We start from the raw sequence: 24,994 nt of genomic DNA, 5'->3' as shown, positions 1-24,994 counted from the left end.
GTTGCGCTCAACCACACATTGTTATTTTGTTGGTTATCCCTTTCTTTTTTTATTGTTGTTAAATATTGTTGATAGTTATCAATAGTTTTATGAATTGTTGTTCTATTTAAATATCTAAGTTTCTTTAAGTGTTACTACACAATTGTGGTGTTATTGAGTATTCCTTCTTTATAATATTTTGTTCACATATTGGTTTAATTTTTTAACTCATTGAATCATCTTCACTAGTTACTATAGTTCATAGTCTTACCTTGTGAAGTGTTCTTATTTATATTGTTACAATGGGTGATGTAGAGCGTTTCACTCGTAACAAACAGCGTGCTATGCTTAAGCGGGACGCTGCAGCTAGCCAGATTGAAGCCATTTATGGTTTAGGTTTAAAGGCATCGACTGATCCTACCTTCCGTCAAAAGTTTCTATTAGCCATTGAGGACATTGATGAATTTTGGGCTAAGTTCTTAGTGGAAAATGATTCAGTGCTTGAGGCTATGATTGAGTTGGACATGGTAGGAGATTTTTCTAATAATGTAGAGTTGTAAGTTAGATCTACATTAGTGAGCGCTAAGACATTAGCCAGTCAGCTACGTTGTGGATCGACACCCAGTTCGGGTGATAGTTCCATCGATCATGCAGGCAAGTTGAATGAGACTAAAGAAGTAACAAACCCGGTAGTTAACTTGGATAAGGCCATTTCTAATTTAGTTCCGGCAGGATCCCGTGTACGGTTACCCGAGATTCCTTTACCCACCTTTGATGGTCGACTCCAAAACTGGCCTGACTTTAGGGATCGGTTCTTGATTCTTGTTAATGGTAATGCTGAGCTCACTAACATCGAAAAGTTTTATTATTTGTTAGGCTGCCTACAGACTGGTCCTTCTGACGTTATCAAAGGCATTACAGTTTCTGACTCAACCTATGGGCTTGCCTGGTCCACATTGGTCAATAGATATGAGAGGCCTCGACAGTTGGCCACCGCGTTAGTGAGTGATATGTTCAGTGCGCCTATCAACCACCTAGAGTCGCCGGCTGTTTTGATTAGTTTTATGAACACCTTCAGTGAGAAGATTGCCCTTTTGCGTTCACTTAAAATTCCAGATTTGGGTTCATTCTTGTTATTTGCATTAGCCGTTCGCTGTTTGCCATCAACAAGTCGTCGATTGTTTGAGCAAGATAACACTACAGATTTTCCAACGGTTGATAGTCTCTTAGAGTTCATTAAGGACCGTATTGAAGTGTTGGAAAACGCTGGGTTATCTATGGGTGCACCGACAGCTAGATCTTCCACCAAGGCTGGCTCTATTGAACCGAGAGGTAATCCTGCTAGGTTTAAAGCTTCAAGCTCGAAGCCTTTTCATGGCGCTAAGGCTCCTGTAACCTTGGTTGCCAACAAACCTAGTGATAGTTCCCAATTGTGCGTTCAATGCAACCAGCCACATTCTTTGGTGTCATGTCCCAAGTTCAAAGACATGTCTATTGATGATCGTTACCTACTAGTCAGCAAGCACCGTTTGTGCATGGTTTGTCTTGGTAGTAACCACTGGGCTAACAAGTGTAAGGCGTCTTGTTCTATGTGTCATGGTCGTCATAATCATATGTTACATAGAGATAATTCTCATGCCAAGACCCCTAAATCACCTGCCGTGTCTCTTATCAGTACTCAAGGTCTCAGATCCGTTGTCTTGGGTACAGCTACAGTTAATGTGAAGGATGTGGCAGGATGTCTGCAGCCAGTTCGGGCATTGGTAGATCCAGCTTCCCAGATAAGCATTATTACCACTTCATGCGTGAGCCGGTTAGGTCTACGTCAGGAACCATGGAGAGTTCCAGTCGCTGGTTTGGCAGGGCAGTTAGTCCAGTCCATTGAAGGTCGGGTGCAGCTCAGCATCCAGTCGCTGGAGGGCAATCATATGTTGGAACTTTATGCCTGGATTTTACCCACTATCACTGGTGTGATGCCTTCAGTCCAATTGCCGCTCGCTGTTAGGGATCAATGCTCCCACCTAGTTCTGGCTGATCCACAGTTTGATTCTCCCGCTCCGGTTGAATTGTTGTTGGGTGCTGATGTCTTCCCCCGGGTGCTTCGCAGCAAGCGTGAAGAGCTGGGTCCAGGTCTTCCGACAGCATTTGAAACAATGTTTGGATGGATCCTCCTCGGACCAATTGACCAACACGTGCTTTCTAACCAACATCATCAATCCTCAGTGACTTCGCTGCTTACCACATCTCTTGGGTCTCTGGTTGAGAAATTCTGGCAGGTCGAAGAACCAGAAGAAGCTCCACTGTCTGCCACAGAGGAGGGCAAGTGTGATGAGATATTTGATATGGAAGCTTACCGAGACAGTTCGGGTCGGTTTGTCGTTCCACTCCCATTCCGTGTCCCACCGACCGCAGACACCTTTTCTGGCTCTCGTCCACTAGCAGTGTCCCGCTTCGAACGTTTGGAGCGTAAGCTCATACGCGACAAACCCCTATATGAAGCTTACCAGCAATTTATGGCTGACTATGAAGCGCTGGGACATATGTCAGTGGCCAAGACTCCGGGTACCTATTTCATACCACACCATGCCGTGCACAAGATGGATGGGGGCAAGTTAAAATTGCGCGTGGTGTTTGACGCGTCAGCTCGACCGTCATCCAACATTTCGCTAAATGATGCCCTTTTTGTCGGTCCTAAGCTCCAGCAGGACATAGTAGATATTTTGCTCCGTTTCAGAACTCACCGTGTAGTTTTTACTGCCGACATTTGTAAAATGTACCGGCAAATCTTACTGATTCCAGAGCATCGCCAGTACCAGCATATTTTTTGGAGACCTTCGCCTCATTACCGTCTTCAGGAGTTCGAACTGAATACCGTCACTTATGGTGTGGGTACAGCTCCGTACTTAGCACTCAGGGTTCTTCGAGAGATAGCACTCACAGATGGCCAGCAGTTCCCACGTGTCCAGGCAGCTCTCCTGCATCAAACGTACGTGGATGACATCTGCACAGGAGCAGATACTGTTGACAATGCCTTGGCCCTACAGTATGAACTCATTTCACTCCTTAGTCAGTTCGGCTTGGAGTTAAAGAAGTGGTCCAGTAACTCTCCTGAATTGTTAAAGAACATTCCTCCAGAAAATCAGGCAGTTGGCCCTCTTCCATTTAATGATAATGCGTCGTTGCCAGTTCAGGTGTTGGGTTTGAAGTGGGATCCTCAGGAAGATACCTTCAATTATGATGTCAGTTCGGCTAAATTTGTCTCTTCCAAGCGTAGCATGTTGTCGATCATAGCTCGGATTTTTGATCCTCTTGGTTTGCTGGCTCCGGTAATATTTTATGCCAAACATTTGATGCAATGCGTGTGGAAGACCGGTGTATCTTGGGATGATCAGTTACCTCCAGAGATTGAGCAGTGTTGGGCTGAGTTTGTCAGCGAACTTCAACATATATCTTTGTTACGTGTCCCTCGGTTTGTGGGAGTACAGACAGGTTGTCACTTTGATTTATGTGGGTTCTGCGATGCGTCCATCAAGGGTTTTGCGGCTATTGTTTATCTCCGAGTAACGGACCAATCCCACCAAGTTACAGTTTACTTGCTGGGTTGTAAGACAAAGTTGGCACCTACAACATCTACCACAATTCCTCGTTTGGAACTGTGTGGGGCAGGCCTACTCGCTCGCTGGATGAACCGTATATACACCACATTGTCAGCTCAAATTCAGATCCGTAATGTTTTTGCTTGGTCGGATTCTTCTGTGGTGTTATCTTGGTTAAATACTCCTCAGGTAGCATACAAGGTGTTTGTGTCGAATCGACTCTATCATATTCACAAGTTGCTCCCGTCATGTCGGTGGTTTCATGTCAGTTCGGATATGAATCCAGCTGACTGTGGTTCTCGGGGCCTGCTTCCAAGTGAGCTAGCTCAGTATAGTCTATATTGGACAGGTCCTTCCTTTCTCCACCAGTTCGGTGAGAATTGGTCTTCTGAAATCTCTTTAATTTCTCCGGAACAGCTCCCGGAAGTTAAGGAAGTTGTTTCTTGTGTTGTCAATCTCATGGGGGAGCCAGTTGAATGGTTTTCCAGGTGTTCATCCTTCCACCGCCTGTTGAGAATTGTCATGTGTATGCGTCGCTTCATCAAGAGATGTCTGAAGCAACCAGTTGACGAATTCTTTTCAAGCATACAATATCACGAAGCTCTTGTGGTAGTTGTAAGGTCCAGCCAGTCGCACACTTTTCCGCAGTTGCTTCGAGAGTTGTCATCCGGACACGTAATTTCCTCGCGATTGTTGGCCCGATTAGCCCCGTTCATAGATCATGAAGGTGTCATTCGCGTAGGAGGGCGACTTCGACACTCTCTGCTGTCAGATCGACGCAAGTTTCCGATGTTGTTGTCGAAGGACTCTTATTTGTCTTTGCTCATAGCCAGGCATTGGCATTTGTATGCATGTCATGCTGGCTATCGTCTCATGTCAGCTCTGATATGTAGACAATTCTGGATCATTGGGGACCGCCATGTTATTCGTCGGGCAGTACGGCAGTGCATAACATGTGCCAAGTTATCGGCTCGACATCCTCAACCGATCATGTCCGATCTGCCTGCGGTTAGAGTACAGCAGAGCCGACCCTTTAGTTGTGTAGGAATTGATTATGCAGGGCCCTTAACTATGGCAGAAACTAGTCTACGCAAAGCACGACAATATAAGATCTATATTGCCGTATTTGTCTGCATGGTTACCAAGGCAGTTCACCTTGAGGTGGTTACCGATTTGACCACTGATGCCTTTTTAGCAGCTTTTGACAGGTTTGTCTCACGCAGAGGGTTACCTACCTCTGTGTATTCATACTGTGGAACAAATTTTGTGGGAGCGGCTAGAAAGTTGTCCAACCTTGTCAATGATCCGAAAAACCGGGAACAGATCAGTTCCTCATCGGTTTGTTCATGGCACTTTAATCCGCCAAGTGCTCCTCATTTCGGGGGTCTCTGGGAGGCTGCGGTCCGCTCGACCAAGCACTTGTTAGTCCGGGTAGTAGGTAACCATGTTTTGACTTTAGAGGAGTTTGTAACCATTTTGTGTAGGGTGGAGTCAGCCTTAAACTCTAGACCACTGACACCTATGTCTAATGATCCTAATGATTTGGAATGCTTAACGCCTGGACATTTCTTGATTGGTAAACCACTGCGTGCTGTACCTGAAGCTGAGGTTCCAGTCGGCTCGACTAACCTTAAGCAGCGTTGGAAGCTCCTCCATCAGCTGTACCAGGCTTACTGGCGCAGGTGGTCTGGCGAATACTTGAACTCCCTACAGATGCGAGGGCGTTGGGCAGTTGACCAGGAAAACATCAAGTTGGGTGAATTGGTCATACTCAAGGACCAATCTTCTTCTCCACTTGTTTGGAAATTGGGACGAGTTCATGAACTCCTTCCAGGCCCAGATGGGGTGGTAAGGGTGGTTAAGATTATGACTACTCAGGGCCTAGTCACGAGACCTGTGGTGAAGATAGTTCCGCTTCCTGTTAATGATCCATAATCCTTTACCTATCTTGTATAACAACAATGTATGAAAATTAGTGTCAATGTGATGTGTCATTATCGTTCCTGACCGTGGTTGACACTTGTGTTCTACGCCTCAATGGATGGGGTAATATAATTCTCACATTGTTCATATTATATCATACATTGTTTTATATTTTGTTTCATACATTGTTTTGTATTTAGTTTCTTACATTTTGTAATCTGTTATATACATTGTATATTTTATTTGTTCATTTGTTTTTTTTTAACTTGTTTGTTAAATTTTGTCACTTGCTATTAAGTTTGTGAAAGTTATATTGTATATTGTTAAATTATGTTTATAAACATAACTTGTTTTAACCATGTTATTGTTCCACATGACATGATTATGTGTTGATTTTGCTCAAAAAAAAAAATGTCTCCCCCCCATGTGCCTGATGTCATGAAGCTGTGTCTACACTCAACAACTTCATCTCCAGTTCCAGCTCCGGACCAGGGCTAGCTTGCCACTGTTGTGATACACCCTTGTATCACAAGGGGGAGTATGTTCGCGCCCCGTACGTGCCCCGACTTCCAGTTCGGAATGTTGGCGGCACTGACCAACTGGTTGCCGCCGACGGCGCCGCCGCTCGTGGCGTCGTCGCCATATGGTCGAATATAATGCTTTACCAAGCCGTTGAAAACACATGTATGTTCCGCGGGTTTTGTTTTGTTCTTATGACTTATGAGCAGCTCCGTTCGAAAGCACATGTTCGTGTCTTTTAACGTTTTTAAGTCTTTGTCCATTTTTTTATAACTACGACGTGCAGTTCAAGCCTGACATTTATTATATTTTATATTTACCGCCCGTTCGGCGTGTAATCACCATTGACATTGGAGACGGTCAGCTCGACGTGTGATCATCGATACGACAGTGGTTCGACATTTTTACCAGCTTGGTAATCCACCAGACAGTTCGTCGTGGGAGCACCATCATTGTGGGCCCCATCTACAGCCTTGTAGTTCCTTGGTATCACCATTGCAGTTCAGCATCATCACCAACGTATTCGCAGCTCAGCACAATCATCAACGTCTTTGCAGCTCAGCCTTAGGCACATGTTCCTTCCCCTTATTACTTTTGTTTATGTAATGTATTTATTATTTATTGTATTTGTACCAGTTGGTAAGCTTCAATATATTGAGTAATGTTTGTAATATAAATTAAAAGATTGCATTTTATTTAGTTTGAAATTACCTACATCCAGAGAGGTGCGAGTCACGGGTGTCAACCTCACTGTAGGAACGGTCGTGGCGCAAACACTCATGTTATGACAGCATTTTTGAAATACGTTGGAAAAAAAGAAAATCTGAAGAAATTATTGAAGATGATGATGAAGAAATACCAGACTTCCTTTCTTTTGAAAATGATAGTGTTAACATAAATATTCTTAAAGATAATATTTTATACTATATTAGTGGATTTATAGTAAGAACCATTTTTAAGAAAATAGAATGCCCTACGTGTACTGAAAGTCTACTAGAAAAAAAAACTACTATAGATCATAATTATTATAGTCATAAAAATTCTTATTCGGCTCTCGTTAACATTAAAAATAGGGGAGGACTAGTACAGAGTTCAACTGATGTATTAAAAATCTTGAAATTTGTTGAAAATACTCTTATTCAACTCACAGATAATTTTATACATCTAAAGTTGGGTTCATATTCTAAAATTGTTATTTATACTAAGAACTATGTCTACAGTAATAATGTATTTAAAAATTTAAGTTGTTTGGATGATTGTTTTCTAGAAAACCATAAATTACATTTAGTATCTTTAATTTGTAAGGAATATCTCAAAATACGTCTGCACTATATTGCTAAATCTAAAGATAAACAAGTTAGCAAACGACGTGTCTTAACTAAGCTGATTTTATTTAATAACCAATAAATATTTATGTTTAAACTTTATTAATAATATTTCTTTGTTTCATATTCATGAATCTATTGTACCTATTTACTTTGTATTAACATTTTTATATTTGTATTCTATAATAATATTATAGTATAGTAAATTTGAAATATATATCTCCTTATACCTAAATTATAAATTTGAATAATCATTCTTTGAAATTGAGTATGATATGAAGTGATTTGTATTTTATGAAGTTAATTATTGTATTATATTATTATTATTATTAATTAACTGATATATAATTATATTAAGTAACTTAATATATGTCTGTGTATGTAACTGATGTTACACAGTTTATTTCACGAAACCACACTATACCATTCAAGTTATTTAATAAGTCCCAAATAGTTGCTAAATATGCATTTATCGATCTATATATGTAAGTTTTATTATTTGTATGGTTATGGTTTGAAATTGAATGCGTGTTTAAATTTAAATCTTTTAATACTTCATGAACATTAATTTAAATTGTATCTTTTTCATACATTCAAATCATTGTTTTGACCCCCGAAAACATGGCGGATGTGTGATAAGAGCGCGCCGCCGAGCTTCACTACTGTCAATGTAAAACTAGTCTAGTACCATATCTAGTTAGTATAGATATCTGTGATTGACTATAATGTTGTCTTATCAAAGAAAAAATTTCAGATTTGTAAAACCAATTCATCTTATAGAAAAAAATATATATTTGTTGTCTATTTTTTTCAAAAACTCGTGACAAAATTTTTCAGAGACATATTTTCTTACTATAAAATATACATTAAAAGAATCACTTTATATATATTATGTTTTTTGTATTCTTTACATTATTGGCATGATGAATAAATATTATTTATTTATTATAACCGATTTGTAACCTTATCAGAATTAACTAAAAATAATATCGTCTGTGGGGGTCATAGGGACTGAAAGGGATATTATTATACATATATAAAATAATAACGTATATAACAAAACAACGTTTTATATATAAATTATATATATATGCATATAATATACTATAAATAATTAACTTTAAAATAAATCTATTACAGCAGTTATTTGTACAATTTTACAATTGACAGTACTTCTTTACTTCCTCAGCCTATTATTAAACATTTTTAGACAAATTTTATGATTATTATTAATATTCTTTTCTTATTTTTCAGCTGATGGTATGAAGCATTTTTTTTTTTTATTCATCTTCATAATTTTATTTTTTTCATAGTTTCTTAACCCTTTCAGACGAAGATTTAAAACATATATGAAATAATGTTTATTTAGTTATATCGTAATGAGATATTAGATTGATTGTTCTTTGTGAGAGACATTGAGTTCTTACGCAATCATAATCAGTATATAAACAAAACAACGTTTTATATATAAATTATATATATATGCATAATGCATATAATATACTAAAAATAATTAACTTGAAAATAAATTTATTACAACAGTTATTTGTACAATTTTACAATTTGACAGTACTTCTTTTCTTCCACGGTCTATTATTAAAACATTTTTAGACAAATTTTATGATTAGGTATTATTAATATTTTTTTCTTATTTTTCAGATGATGAAGGTATGAAGCATTTTTTTTTTTTTTATTGATCTTCATAATTATTTTTTTTCATAGTTTTTTAACCCTTTCAGGCCTTGGTTTAAACATGGATGGTAACAATTTTTTTTTACTAAATATGTAGTAAATGGAGTATAAATATGTTAAATATAAATATAAATATAAAAAATGTTAAGTATTTTTTTAGTATTATCGTAATGACTAATGAGATATTATATTGTCCTCCGTGAGGGACATTGAGTTCATACGCAGTCATAATTAGTATACAAACAAATATTATATGCTATTATATAATGTTGTGTATTTAAATTTAAAAAAATTAATTATAAATTATAAATTAATATCTAATTACTGTAACAAGTAACAATAACATAATTCGTAATATAATTAATAACAAAATAATATGTTCTAAATTCGTATTTTGATAACATATAAAAATGATAATATTTTATCACATTATTACAGTAGTTTTAAGTGCATAAACATCTGAGCCCTAATTATGTCTATTGAAAATATCACATGAATAACAAAATATTACGTACTTAAAAATATATTTAACGCTATATGATTAGACTCATTTATTCGGCGTCTCTCCGGCCGTTTTTATAATCCATATATTCCCATATTATATTCTATAATATTCCCATATTATATTCTATAATATTCCCATATTATATTCTATAATATTCCACAATATTATAGATTTTTTTTCAACGGATGTCTTTGAAAATTACGAAACTTAAATTCTAATATTAATTTTAGATTCTGAACGAAGTGATGAATGTATTGATTTTACAATGATGTTTTTTTTTTTTTTGTGTCTGTGTACAGCATAACTAGTCGAAATAATGCTTCGATTTCAAACTTTGGGGGTGGTTTCCGATGTAAAAGTGAATATCCTTGGTGCATTATACAGGTCAATAGTTAACATTTTCCAACAAATTTCAAAAAATCGAAAAAAACAAAAAAAATATGACAGAAAAACGGGAATTTTTACGCAAAACCAGTTTTCGACCAAATCGATTTTTTTATATGGTTGTAATTCAAAAACTAATCACTGTAAATACTTTAAATTTTCACCAAATATTTATGTTAGTTTTATCTATATACAGTTTAATTTTCAAAAATTTTTGACTTTTTTTAAATTATTTATAGACCACTGAAATTTTCGATTTTTTTGAGAATTTTTTTTTGAAGTGTCAGTAAAAACATTTTGGACGACCAAAAAAACTTTAAAATTTAACACAAGGTTCCTTATGAGTTGTTCTTATTGTAGCTAAAAAAAATTAAAAATCGTTAGTCACAATTTTTTTTTATAAGCGTTTATATTTCAAATTTTTACGAAATCTGTCGAAAACGCGAAAATTTGCAAGTAATTTTGAAGTTGAATAATCATAAAATTTTTTGCGTCTATAACTAAGGATTGAAAATACAACACTAAGTTTTCCATAAGTTTTCCTTCAAATAGCTATAGATAAGACTCGAAGCTTCATTATAGAAAAATTTTAAGTGCGTTTGAATTTTAAATTTTTACGAAATAGCGTAATGATAGTGATTCATCCTGAAATGATTTTAAATATTTGTTATTATTCAAAAAGTATAAGTCGTAGATACTTGAAAATTTTATCAGTTATTTAGATTAGCATTTTCTTTACATGATTTAATTTTCAAAATATTTAGACTTTTTTTGAGATATTTATAGACGACTGAAATTTTTAATTTGTCTGAAAGTTTTTTTTTGAAGTGTCGATAAAAATGTTTTGGCCCTATCAAAATACTTGGAAATTTAATAAAAAGTTCCTCATAAGTTATTCTTATAGTAATTAAAAAAGTATAAAAATACATTGGCACGATTTTTTTTTATTAGCATTTGAAGTTCAAATATTGACTTAATACATAAAAATTATGGCAATTTTCTTTTTAGATCTAAGATTTTGAAATTTTAATACAAGGCTCCTATCATATTTTTACTATAGCAGTTGAAAAATAAAAGAAATATATATGCATAATTTTATTTTAAAAGTATTCAAAGTTTGAATTTTGACAAAATACGTAAAAATCACGAAAATTCGTAAATTATTTTAAACTAGAAATTCATAAAGTATTTTCCTTTTATATCTAAGATTTGAAAATTTAATACAAGGCTTCTCACATATTTTTACAATAGCAGTTGAAAAATAAAAGAAATATATAGTCACAAATTTTTTTTATAAGCATTTACAGTTCAAATTTTGACTAAATACATAATAATTACGGCAATGTTCAAATTATCTTAGATAGAAATTCATAAAAGTTTTCCTTTTTAATTCTAAGATTTGAAAATTTAATACAAGGCGCCTAACATATTTTTACAATAGCAGTTGCAAAATAAAAGGAATACATAGCCACAATTTTTTTTTACATGCATTCAAATTTTAATTTTGACAACATACGTAAAAATCACGAAAATTCGTAAATTATTTTAAGCTAGAACTTCATAAAAATTTTTTTTTTTTATCTAAGATTTGAAAATTTAATACAAGGCTCCTATCATATTTGTACAATAGCAGTTGAAAAATAAAAGAAATATATATGAATAATTTTTTTTTAAAAGCATTCATAGTTTGAATTTTGACTAAATACATAAAAATTACGGCATTGTTCAAATTATCTTGGATAAAAATTCATAAAAGTTTTTCTTTTTAATTCTAAGATTTGAGAATTTAATACAAGGCACATAATATATTTTTACAATAGCAGTTAAAAAATAAAAGAAATACATGGCCACATTTTTTATTTACATGCATTCAAATTTTAATTTTGACAACCTACGTAAAAATCACGAAAATTCGTAAATTATTTTATCCTAGAAATTCATGAAAAATTTCCTTTTATATCTAAGATTTGAAAATTTAATACAAGGTTTCCTAAAATATTTTTACATTAGTAGTTAAAAAATAAAAGAAATGCATAGTCACATTTTTTTTTTACAAGCATTTAAATTTTAATTTTGACAACACGTAAAAATCACGAAAATTCGCAAATTATTTTAAGCTAGAAATTTATACAAAATTTTCTTTTTAAATCTAAGATTTTATATATCCTAGACAGATAAACCGTCTCCGTTCAGAATCGTTTTTCGTATACAATGATACCTATCATTGCATGCAAATTTAACATAGCCTAGTCAGAGGTCCACCCCACCACCAATTATGTACAGCAGAGCGATACCCACTTACCCGCTTTTTCTATTTTTTTTTTCTATCCAACGTTTTTTGCGCCAGGTGTTTTATACATTTTTGTTTATTAACGAGGTCAAATTTCACAAACCATTTTTCGTCGGATTCATTGTCACTTCTTGTTTCAGAACTCTTTTCCTTTTTGTGTTATCGTCGCGACGCTGCCAGAACTATTTGCGCACTGCGTCTCCACCAATCCACCATAGTTTTAAAAAGATTATAATCCTGTTTTTAGAACCATTCTTCTTAAGAAGACGTTATACCACATGTGTTTTCTCCGTCTTACAAGTGCTTTTTATCGATAATTTTACGCTCAGAAAATAACTTTTAGCTCCGTAGCTCCGTTAGTTTAAAAATAGAGTAAATTGCCCTCTTATAAAATTTAAAGGTAAGATTATTATTTAGACTAATTCATGGTCTCTTTACTATAATTTTGAAGCGAGTTATAATATATTTTTAAATTTTAAATTATTAGTACATCTTAAAATACTTATAACCTGTTCAAAATCAATATAAAGTAAAAAAAAAAATCTATGAGGTAGTCTAAATATTACTCTTACTTTTAAATTCTACAAGAGGTCAATTCACTATAATTTCAAATCTAACAGAGCTACACATGTTCTGCTGAGCGTAAAATGCATGCACTTGTAAGACGTAGAGTGCCTTGATAGAGAGAGTGTGGCCATACGGAGCGATAACAAACGATAAGAGATTAGGCCGCCATTAGTTGGCTAAACAAATATTTCGGTGTATATCAGTTATTAATATTATAAGATTTTACGTATTATTTTGTAGTTTTCAATGAAAACTTTTCATTCAAATTGTTCTCAATTTCTCATTTCTTCTCAGACTCAAATATTAATTTAAGATTTATAATATAATCTTAATTAATAACATGTTATAGGACACGTACCTACTTTTTATTATACCTATTCTAAAAGTATAGAATATTTATTTTAAATAAAACAGTTAAAAATTACCAAGTAATATAATATCTAAAAAATATTCTCTGTTAAATTATATTTTAAAAATAATAACTATTTATACTGGTAAATGGTAAATATGGTTTAAATAGCTAATCTATTTCACTCAAAATATGTGTAGGATTAGTTATTTATTTACTAAAAATTAAAAACTATAATTGGAGATTCTTTCAAGGCACTGTAATAACATTATTCAGTAATTGGACATCTGAAAATTAAAATAATACTTTATACCCAAACCAATGTATATAAATTATATTATCAAATTATACATACCTAATATTTCTAGCTTGAAAGCACTATTAATTAGTTGCATTAAATTCTTTCAAAAAGCAAAACAAAACAACATGTCTAATAGGAATATAATAGTATAATAGCCAATCGCAAATCAGAATAAAAAACAGTGCAATAAGTATAAGTATAATTTTTAATCACAAAAGCATAAACCTTAAGATAAAATCTATAAACTTAGATGTATTAAAAAAAAAATACTTCTAAATAAAATAATATCTATTTGAAATTCAATTTAAAAATAATAATTTTTTATGTATGGAAAGCAATAGATTTGCTACCATATTTATTAAGAAGCTTAAGTTTTTTTTCCCGGCTATTTTTAAGCGAAAAAGAACAAATCTAGATATAATAGTATTCTTTAAGTTATGACAATCTGGAATGTGTTGAATTTCAATTTTTTTCATTTGTTCAATGAAAAATGTTTTGATGTTACAATTTTGGTTTTTCACAGTATGATAATATTTTCTGAAAATATTTTCCATGGCCAAAAAATAATTAAATGTAATTTCGTTACAAAAAAACAAGCATCCTTTTTTATAGCGTTTAAGTTTAGATAACTTTGCAAAAGCAGCATTAATGCTATTTTTGGAGCCCACTGAACTCAAGCAAGCAGCACAAATTTTTATTTTTTTTTTAATGCTAAATATTAAATAGCCGCATACATTGTAAAGAGAGTTTAACTCACCATTGCAAAGTTTGATATCAGGTTCATTTGTTTCTGATGGCAGCTGAATGTTTTGTAATTGATTTTCAATTGGTTTAGTGTCTAAAGTGTCCAAAAATCCTGATAAATATGTTCTGTCATCTTCCTCATAACTCCCTGTTGATACTTCCTTTAAATATTGAGATACAGATAACAATTTCAAATTATTTTTCACTTGCAATGCATTAGGAACTATATTCTTTGATCTTAGAACACTAAATAGATTTTCAAGGCAATCCTGAGTAAATCTTGAAGTCAAGAGAAATTTAAATCCTTTATCAATCAAGTAAATTTTTTGAATATCTAAAATTGATTTTGTTGCTAGTATGGAACCAGTTTGAGACGGTTTCCACATTCTTTTATGTCCTACTTCTAAATCTGTCATAATATTTATAAAACTATTTAAAAATTGAATGGTTTCTTCATAAATGTCTGGTTTCAATTTACTTAAAGCTAAAACTGGATGTCTCGACGTCATCAAAGAAAACCATCTATCTACTAAGTTAATAAACCAGGCAGTTGTAAGATATTCTGGCTTATTTAATTCTTCAGACAAGAATCTTAAGGCAGTATATACGTCATGATTTATTACATTTGTCGATTTTCCAACCTTCATTTTTTGAAAATGGTTTGGCATCAAATCTTGTTCAGACAGTTTAGGAACTAATAAGAAATCTAATTTTTCTTGATACTTAATAACATCTTCAATATGATTTGAAGAAATTTTATTTGTAGGAAGATTGTAAAGTTGCTGTATTTTATTGCTAATAAATATTTCTTTATTAATTATTAACATATTCTTAATATTCTTAAAAAGATGAGGAACATCTGGAATAACAAACAATTTCCTATTGTCATCAAGGGGATGAGGTAGAAAGTTTGACAATTTACAGAGACGCCCAGCAGTTATATTCCATTTCCTCCACAACTTTGGTTACTAGGCCCCATATCCGATATAAGAGCAACAACATTCAATCCTATAGACTCTGTTTCGGAAATTATATCAACTACAATATCATGATAAACATTGCCATTAACAGACTTTCCGGTAAAAAAATATGCTACTGTTTGCTTCCATCTTGTACTTATACCACCAAGCATAAAAACCAAAACACTCGTGGCTGTTCCTTCATGATGTGGTAAAGTTACTTGTCCTATGTTTTTATTTGAAGACACATCAAATAAATTTGATGGTGTTATAGCCATTTCATCCATTATTAAGACACACTCTTTTTCATGATCATTTTTAAATGTTTGAATTTTTATTTTCAAAAATTTAAAAACTTCATGTAAAATTCCTGGTTCAAACTTTATATTTTGAATTCTTCTTCGCAATGTTCTTAAAGATGGCAATGGATTTTTTTGTTTAATTAATTCTTTATAGCCATTGTTATCACAGCTAAATTTAAGTTTTAATGCCTTTGTAATTGTGCAGTTTGACCATTTCATAAATTTTGTTGATTTCCTATTCAACGCTTTAATTTGATCACTATTGAAGACAGAATTTAGGATTACAGTGTTATTTTCATACATTTCTAATTTTTTAGTCACATATTGAAGGCGATTTTTAAATATATTCATCTTTGCAACAGAATTTTTATACTGTCGTTCATAATTAACCATTTTCTTTAACATACTTTCATAACTAATTTTACTTTGGGTTACCTGGTCTTCCTCAATTATAGTTATGTTATCTGATGTATACTGATTTTGTATATTTTCTAATGCATTTTCTTTGGGGATATTTTTCTTCGAGGGAGATTTTATTTTCCTTACTGTAGGGGGTTTTCTTTTTGGTAATTCTTTGGTAAAAGAAAACTGAGTAGGCACTGCGTCACATTTTAGCCGTTTGCTACCATCTTCTCTTGTTTTTTCCCACATTTGATCTTCAAAGTGAACCTTAAAATCATTAATGAATATGTAGTTTTATTTTTAAAAATTAACTTAATTATATGTATTACTTATGAGATAGGTAACTGCAAAATAAAATATCAATAAATATTAAGTTAAACAGACAATCAATATTTTTTACAGCCTACTTAATATGTAAACTACCTATTTTTTTTCTGTAACTAAATTTTTTGTAAGTTTAGTAGGTATTTATTTTATTTATTTATTTTGGTTAAAATAAATATATTTGGAAACATGGCAAGTTAAATGATTAAATGAAATATAAAATAATTGCTAAAATTTAGTAGGTACCTGGTACCTACTTGCTATGCACAAAATATATTCTGGTAAATACACATTGAATAATAAATACATAGGTATACCTACCTATATTAAACTTTTTAAAATTAACTATAATTAGTTATTTAAATATACCTAGGTAGTCTACTTACTTCACACAAGCATGAGTAATTTGTTGGTACCCAATTATCCCTCTTCATTTTTACCAGCCACATTTTCTTTCTGGCAGCATCTTTAGGAAAATGTTTCATTAGAAATCCTTTTTTATTTGAATTTGTGCATCCAACAGCTGCACACCCAGGCATTTTTCGAATTGTAATTAAACTATAGTGCATATTATAAAGTGTATATTATTTTATTTAATACACTAAATAATTTTATTATATATATTATTATTTTATTTTATAAATACCTACATATTACACGGTATCAGATAGGTTGATTGCCTGTAGTTGATAATTTATGGTTAACATACAGGTATACTGAAAATTATACTTACAAAAATTAAAGCAAACTTCGAAAATTATTATACTCAAACGATTTAACAAATAATAACAATTAAATACATATAGTAAATTGTTTTTAATTTAAAAAACTTATGATTGTGTATGTAAAAGCATCTTATCAAAAATAAAAGTAGCCAACTAATGGCGGTAAAATATTTCGTCCAATCATAGCAATACTCCGTATGGCCACACTCTCTCTATCAAGGCACTCTAATCATACCCATGTCCAAGACCGGCGGTAATCAATTTTGGACAAAAGGATCGAACACTAATATTGTAAGAACTTGGCCAGCACACTACTGTGAGCTCAGGTTATTTTTGTTTCTCCTAGAGTAAAACTCTGTAAACCAAACTATTTGTTTTCAAATCTATAATGTATTGCATTTGTAGATATCATTATAGGTAACTTAATAATCTACCAAACTGATAGACTTACCACCGTAAAATACATAATTTAAATTGCAATTATAAATTAGTATTATACTCACTTAAAGTAAAAACAATGACATACACTTTAGTCAAATGCAATGTATCTTCCATAGGTATATACTTAACTCAAACGCATAATTAATTATGGGCTTCGTAATTCATCTACCAATCTATTATGAGCGATAGAAAAAATATAATATCATGCACTAGGAATTTTAACTATATTTTTTTAATTGCTATAATAACCTATTGATAATCTTATATTAAATGTTCTGACATCTTAAAAATGTTAAATCTCGCTAACGATTGACTCCCATCGATAGATCGTTATAAATTTGCACGTAATTAAATGTTTGTAGAATAAGGGCATTAGTATATTTTTTACATGCAAGTACTGTGAAATGTGAATTATTGTAAGTATAATATAATTTACCTACTAAATATTATTATGTTTGTTATAATTTATTTCTAGATAAAATGTGTACGTAAAATTTTTATTTATTTTTTTATTAATGTGATTAATTTTGAAAATTAAATTTATGGGATTCGCGTCTCATAGCTTTTGTAATGACCACCTTTCTTAAATTTTTAATTTTTCGTCAAGTATCGTTACATGTATGAATCCGTTATTTTATTATATATTTCTTTTTATATAATATGGTTACTCTGTGTTCATAAACTTTAAAAATAAACAAACATTTTCAAATTTAGTATTGATCAACATTTCAATCAATTTCAAATTATTATAATTAACTTAATATTTTAAAAGCGTTTATTTCTATCATTCTGTATTTAAGATTACATTGTACGTCCATGGTAGTTGCATTAATAATATCCCATAAATAACGAATTATTATTGTTTTTCTGTTTTTTTAGCTATTTTATTAAAAGGTTTGTACTTATCGATACTACATTAGGTTTTAATTTTGTGTAAATGTATTTATAACGATTTTTCTGAATTTACCACCACAAAAAATTATTAAAACAAGTTATTAAAATTCTATAGAGAATGATTCATTTAAATATTTTAAATTTATTGAAAACCAATAAACACTTTAAAATTATATGAAATCTAAAAGTTAAAATAGACATTCGTGTAAAGAAAACATCGTACAAACAATAAAGTTATATTATAAAATTTTGAATTATAAAAAAAAAAAGATAAACAAATGGGTAACGCTCTGCTGTACAATAGTTATATTTGAATTCAATGATTAATGCTCGTAAATAATTTAAATAAATAAATATGGTTAAAAGTATTGGAATATTTATATTTTATATATTATGTTACGGGTGAAGTACAAAAACGCTTAGTGTACATATTACGCGGGTAATGTGAACCTCATCCATACGTACAGTGTAATGTATACATTATCCACCTTAAATATGTAGTATCCAATCAATTTATACATTATCCGGTGTGCTGTGGATAATGAATTCGTATAACTATAATCGTAAACTTATAACTTCGGTACAACATGACCAACGCATCAAACACTTAAAATGGTAAGATTATACAAAGTCTTTCTAGTACCAAAAACCAAATTATACTAATTCAAAAAAAAATTATTTATTATTATTAGGTACTATTAAACTATAAATTATATATTTGAACAATTCTACTATTTACTTAATTAAAATTTAAAAGCGAAATACAATTATTTATAAGAACAATTTGAGTTTGGATGACATTTAGAATTACAAAGTATTCCAAAATATTACAGAATATTTTTATACTTTTTTTTAACTTCAGCATTCATGCGGTGTTTTCCACCATGCCCAATACTCAAATGTACATCGTGTAGCACATCATAGATATTTTCATTAGTAATATAGTACAAAATGTTTGTATTACCTTCCAACAACGGCAATATTAATTTATCTTCTTCTCCAATAGTAATGAGGTCGTATCTTTTCAATATTCGATATGGAATATATCATTTTATATTTACACCTTTTATACTATTTATACCTTTTATTCCACTTGATCTCACATTTTTAATTTCCGAAACTATTTCGTTATACTTAACTGCCGATAAATAAACTGAATTATTATTTTTTTCATTAACTATTTTATAAAAACACTCTTAAAATTTTTCGCGTGAAGTCATTTTAAAAACCTATTATATGTACGACGCGTGTATTAAGACGAACTAGCACCGTACTAAATATTATTGCGTGTGTTTCTTCATAAACATTTATCCACAATCGTTATTTTATCGTATACATTTTATCAAAGTACTTTACCCACTTAGTCGTAGATAATGTGTAAAATACCCGAGTAAAGTACGAAATAAACGTTTTATAAATAGTATTTTTACTTTATCCAATAGGTAGAGGTAGTGTACACATTACCCGGATAATGTGAACACTAACCATATTTTGTACTTTACCCGTAACATATACATAATACGCTATTTATTTACTTACGTATTTATAAATGCTAATAATAATAAAATAATGACATCAACAATAATATGGTATCATAATAAATCGGTTGTTTGGAATAAAGAATATATTTTTATTTCTTTTTTTATGTGGTATGAATTTACAACACACATTTAAAAACAATTAAGTTCAAATTTGGCTTTCATTCAATTATTCATTATTTTCACAAATAAACATTCCATTTTCACCAATCTATTAGATATAATATAATATTTATTCTTTCCAAGACATAAAACCAATAAAATGTCATATGAAAATCGATTTCTACATATGGATTGTATTCGAACATTTGTATAATGATAAATAATTTTTATCGGGAACCAATATTCCGTAATACCCGAACTACTCGTACCAGTAACATAATTATGATAAGTTTTGAAGATTTCGAATAAATATGGTGATTCAATAAAAATGTTTCATCTGATGAATAAAAAGCTGAATCCCTTATAAAAACGTAAAGAGTTACCGACGTATATGATGTAAAATGTATAGATTTTAAGATCTACCAAAAACAATTATAATTTGTCACAAGTTTATTTTTACAGGTCTTGCAATCAGATATATGAATTATATTAAAGGTATGTATAATTTGTGTGTATTAAAAATTAAAATTAATTTTAAAATATACTACCTATATTAAAGTAATAATGTAGTGTCTAAATTTTCAATATCAAACATATAATAACTGTTCATAAAATATGAATATATTGTTAGAATTTTTTATATTTATATTAAATACAAAAATATTTTAACAGTCCCGTGGCACACTCCGATAGTGACAGTCATGTATAATAATAAATAAAGTTTAGTGCGTTATCTACAGGGTGATTCTTTTATCAAACAACACTCATTATTTAAAAAAGTATTGACTTTTTTCAAATTTTTTTTTCAAAATTGTAGATTTATACTGTTCTTGAATTGTTTATTTTTTTATATTTTTCACCCTTATATTTATTAGATAAGCCACTATCAACTTTTGATTTTCAAATGTTAACCTATACTTAACGTAAAATTTCATAAATTAATAAAGCTATTTTTTTATTTATTATTACGTTAAAATTTCGAATTTAGCTCTAGTAGTTTATGAGTTATAGGTATTTAAAGTTTAGTCTGGCAGAGTGGAGTGATACGGGGTTACTCCGCAAAATGTTTGTCCACTACTCCGCTTGTCTAAATTTTAAATACTTATAACTCATAAACTACTCGTCCTAAATTCGATTTTTATGTATCAAAATTTTTAGAAAAATATTCTGCTTTGGAATATGAAATTAAAAAACAATGTTGCCATTCAAAAAAGTAAAAAACTTAAAAAATGATAAGGATAAAAAATATTTAAAAATATAATTTTTTAATAAAAGCGTTGGTTTTTTAACAACTTGAAACTATGTAAAAAAATATTTTGAAAAAGTCAATACTTTTTTAAATAATGAGTGTTGTTTGATAAAAGAATCACTCCTTTATATCACAACGGTTTATCCGATTTTTCCACAAATAAAACCAACATGTACGGGTCAAGGTAAGGAATTAATATAACGTAATTATATCTTCACACCTTCGCAAAAAATGAGTTTTACTCATCGTACGCCCCTTCCTATCCAAGGAACCTCTGCTTCACCAAAGCACACTTCCCCACCTACTAGAACAACTTCTAACAAACTACAGGTTACTATCTCAAAAATTCCACACTCAAATGGCAATCCGTCTCAAAATTCAAAAGCTACAACCAATACAATAAAAAATAATACGATATCATCTAGCCAACAGAAACAACAGCTCCAACCATCTCCTACCACTACCAGCTTTAATCCAACAATAACATTCACCGAAACATTAGGCAACAGCTCATATTCAAAAAAGAACAAGCCATTGTATTCGAAGCAATAGATGAAGTTTCTCAAATAGAATACTGATTGCGCCCCACTACGGGCGGACGACCAAAAGCAAAAAAACACGACGGATAGCTCGGAAACTCGGTAAGCCCGAAAGCACGGTGATATATTTTTTTACGGTACACCGGCTGATGGCCCTACTAATAACGTCGATAGGTCACCTGTAGCGTCCCAGCATACTGGAGCACGAACGACTTGTGTTGAGGTAGATGGGTTGAGCGAAATAAGTATAACAACTTGATTTGTGATTATTGATTATATATTTATTTGATTGCGATGTGAATAGAACACTATTATTTGAACAAGAAGAATTTTATTGAAAAATATTGATACCACATGATTAAATTTGGACTGGTGTCTGATGTGAAGGTGCTTGCACTGACTCTGGTGCTCACGTCTGATTTTGGTCTATGCGGGGCTCTCCTATATAGTCCTACTTTCTGCGTTTCCTCTACTATCGATAACATAAGTATGTGTCTATGGTCGAATCGTGCAAATGCGTACGTGCGTATCACTAGGATACCGTAGCATCCCACGCTCATATGGCTGTTCGGTTCACATCCTGTTATTCGCTAATCTCCATAAACCGATGCCCTTATTAGGTTATCTAAATAACGATCTCCGTGTGGTCCTGTCATTACTACAATGTCGTACTATAAGTACTCTTTGAGTACTCTTAGTTTGGCAATCCTATTCCCAAGGTACACCTATAAGTAAGTACATCTATGTTGACATGCATACTTAGTGGTTAAACGGGACGTCAGTACATAGCACCTCCCTCCTAAAAAAAGGTTTCTGTCCTCAAGACAGAAATCTTTAATTAGTATTACAACAGTTACTTTAAATTTTTAAATTTACAAGTTTTAACTAGTGTACAATTTCAAACGCCATATGTTTTACAATTTCATAGTTTCTTAGTGTTACATACAATGATTATTAATGGTTTACATTTTATGATATAATGTTTATATATATATATATATGCTTATCGCATTTACAATGATTATATTACAATAACATTAATGTTTTATATAATATAATATATTTTTATTAGTAGTTACAGTAGTAACTAGTAATACATTTTCGTCTCTTGTGTTTATTTATATAATAATAATGATTTTGTTAATAATACATATATATATATATATATATATATATATGTATTTGTGGATTACATTAATTATTTATTTATATGATTTATATAATTTTCCCATAACCATAGTTTACATTATTTTTTTTTTCCATTTTTTTTTCTTTTATAACAATATTAATATACTCGTAGTTCCTCTAATTATGTTGTCCCTATAATATAATTCTCTTAACCATACAATTTATACGTTTCAAGTGTATATATATATTCCAATTTTATACCATCCGGTATTCTGCCGTTGTTCTTTGTCAATCCAAACATATGGACATTGTTTGAACTTGAGCCGCGCTCGTGGCCAACAGTGTGACCGTTTGGACACTTGTCGTGTCACCCCGTTGGCTGTCCGATGTCGAAGTGCGCTTGCGCGGAGCTTTTGGCGACCGGCATCGCTGACCACCGGTTCTCCAGCGGCTCGCTCTCTTTATTCACCACCGTCGTCCGGTACAGTTGCCGTGACCCGGTGTCGTGCGCCTTTTTTTTGGTACCACGTTGTCGTCGTGTGTCGACTGACAATTCTATGTTTCACTGTGTGCGTTTTGTCGATCGCAGCGTGTGCCGTATGTCGATGGCCTCATAATTCGTATTATATTACCTATTGGCTATTATAGTTGCATCGATCGGCGGTTTGTATTGTTTATTATTTTGTATGCGGGTTTGATTCCCCAACATCATCCGTCGCACGTAACTACATGTGCTCGCATTTTCGTGTGCATATATACTCCTACTAAGCCGCGAAGTGCTCGTGTGACTGGTGTATGACTGTATGAGACATGTAACTCAAGAGGTCAACGGACTCACCATCGCCGAGCTGTTTACAATATAATTTGGCAACTTCGCGGGATCGCGCAGACCATTCGTATTAACGACATCTATCATCGTCGTGGGATTCCGCGTTCAGTTGTGACCAGCGGTATCGTTGATATTACCTATTATTGTTTATTTTTGTATTTGTATTAATTTGCATATTGCGCACTTATTGTGCCCTTTATAGTTTATGCTATCTCATTTTTTTTTTTTTTTTTTTTTTATTGATCAAAAGGACATCGGCGACAACGGCCATTAGTCTTAAACTTTACATTATTGATTACATTTTTTTGGTATTTTAAATATAATAATTTTAAATTAAGTCGTACAATTCATATTTTCTTAAAAAAGACAAAATTTTGAATGTGGAGTCTGCATTTGGACCGAGGGCTGCATCTAAGGTGGTTGGGATGTTCAGCTGATCGAGTGCCTCTGTGTATTGTCGGCATTCTGTGAGGATATGATGAACTGTTAGTTCGGTGCCACATGTTGTGCAGTTAGGTTTTTCGTCTTTTGTCATGAGGTAGCCGTGGGTTAGCCGAGTATGCCCGATACGAAGTCTGTTAATGATAACTCTTTCTCTTCGTTTTGTGAGGAGATTGGGCCAACTGAATATGGTGTTTTTGATTTTTCTCAATTTAGTGGCTTGTCCGAACCAGTGTGCTTGCCATTTTATTTTAGTTAGTTCTTTAATTTGGTTTTTAGTGTCATCGAATGTAGTAATATTTAATAAGGGTATATCACTGTGCTCTGCTGCTTTCTTGGCTTCTTGATCTGCCTTTTCAATTTTTCATTGCCCTCTATGTTGCTGTGCCCCGGGATCCATACTAGTGAAATTTTGATTCCTGTCTGATATGCTAGTCTAGTTTTTTGAAGTATAAGTTTTGCTATATCTGTAGCGTTGTAGGGGTTTTTGAGGCTCATGAGTGTGGAAAGTGAGTCGGACAGGATTAAATTGCTTTTGTGGGGGTTTCCATGATCGTGATTAAGTAATATGTGGTCTACTGTTTTGAGTATTGCTATGGCTTCTGCCGTGTATATAGAACAGCTTTCGGGGAGTTTGAATCTGATGGAGAGGTCATGGTTAGTAATTGCGATTCCCACGCCCTTTCTAGATTTAGAAGCGTCAGTGTAATAATAATTTGCATTTTTATGATCTTGGAGAATTTCGTTTAAGTGATTTTTGTAAATCGTAGAGGAAGTGAGCTCTTTTTTGAATTTAGTTAAATCCAGGTTTATATCAATATTGAAGGCCCATGGGGGGAATCTGAGGGGTTGAACTTTCGTTATCGCGTTGAATTCTATACCATGGACTTTAGCGTAATCGGTAATTTCTGAAATGCATTTGTTTGCTGGATTGCCAGAGTTTCTTG

The 24,994-nt window shown here is 32.1% G+C and overlaps 2 protein-coding genes, 1 long non-coding RNA gene and 1 pseudogene across 5 annotated transcripts in view; 2 read left to right on the top strand and 2 right to left on the bottom strand.

Moving 5' to 3' along the window:
- Positions 1 to 281: 281 nt before the first annotated feature.
- LOC149054764 (uncharacterized) lies at positions 282 to 5,510 on the top strand. The gene is made up of 2 exons (XM_089228627.1): positions 282 to 535; positions 605 to 5,510. Exons 1-2 carry the CDS (start codon positions 282 to 284, stop codon positions 5,508 to 5,510), a joined length of 5,160 nt encoding a protein of 1,719 aa, XP_089084753.1.
- A 1,928-nt stretch (positions 5,511 to 7,438) lies between these two features.
- Positions 7,439 to 24,994, top strand: part of LOC149054761 (uncharacterized) — a 40,877-nt gene continuing 23,321 nt past the window's right edge. Inside the window, exons 1-4 of one of the 2 annotated variants that reach the window (XR_016192035.1) lie at positions 7,439 to 9,010; positions 9,082 to 9,102; positions 17,803 to 18,221; positions 20,324 to 20,356. This is a non-coding gene — a long non-coding RNA (uncharacterized LOC149054761). Of the gene's footprint in view, positions 9,103 to 17,802; positions 18,222 to 20,323; positions 20,357 to 24,994 lie in introns of both variants that reach the window. The other variant, XR_016192034.1, reaches the window with a different exon arrangement.
- On the bottom strand, positions 13,752 to 15,001 carry LOC149054763 (uncharacterized; annotated as a pseudogene).
- LOC149054762 (uncharacterized) lies at positions 15,112 to 16,924 on the bottom strand. 2 transcript variants are annotated; one of them, XM_089229142.1, is made up of 3 exons: positions 16,812 to 16,924; positions 16,548 to 16,719; positions 15,112 to 16,104 (listed from the first exon to the last, which is right to left on the bottom strand). In XM_089229142.1, exons 2-3 carry the CDS (start codon positions 16,698 to 16,700, stop codon positions 15,112 to 15,114), a joined length of 1,146 nt encoding a protein of 381 aa, XP_089085268.1. In that variant the 5' UTR covers positions 16,701 to 16,719; positions 16,812 to 16,924. The 2 variants fall into 2 exon arrangements, with proteins under 2 accessions (XP_089085268.1, XP_089085267.1); XM_089229141.1 differs by lacking the exon at positions 16,812 to 16,924 and having other exon boundaries at positions 16,548 to 16,733.

Source organism: Diuraphis noxia, unplaced genomic scaffold (genome assembly GCF_037042655.1).
Source record: "Diuraphis noxia isolate RWA-SAM2 unplaced genomic scaffold, SU_Dnox_SAM2 contig0005, whole genome shotgun sequence".
Taxonomy (NCBI): Eukaryota; Metazoa; Arthropoda; class Insecta; order Hemiptera; family Aphididae; genus Diuraphis; species Diuraphis noxia.
This window is presented reverse-complemented; position numbering and strand designations above follow the sequence as displayed.

Excerpts from the sequence above, each read along its gene's own strand:
- LOC149054764 (XM_089228627.1), top strand. The coding sequence starts at position 282 with ATGGGTGATGTAGAGCGTTTCACTCGTAACAAACAGCGTGCTATGCTT. Across the intron at positions 536-604 it reads TTTTCTAATAATGTAGAGTT|TTCGGGTGATAGTTCCATCG; the intron begins GTAAGTTAGATC and ends ATCGACACCCAG.
- LOC149054762 (XM_089229141.1), bottom strand. The coding sequence starts at position 16,730 with ATGCACTATAGTTTAATTACAATTCGAAAAATGCCTGGGTGTGCAGCT. Across the intron at positions 16,105-16,547 it reads ATTACTCATGCTTGTGTGAA|GTTCACTTTGAAGATCAAAT; the intron begins GTAAGTAGACTA and ends AATGATTTTAAG.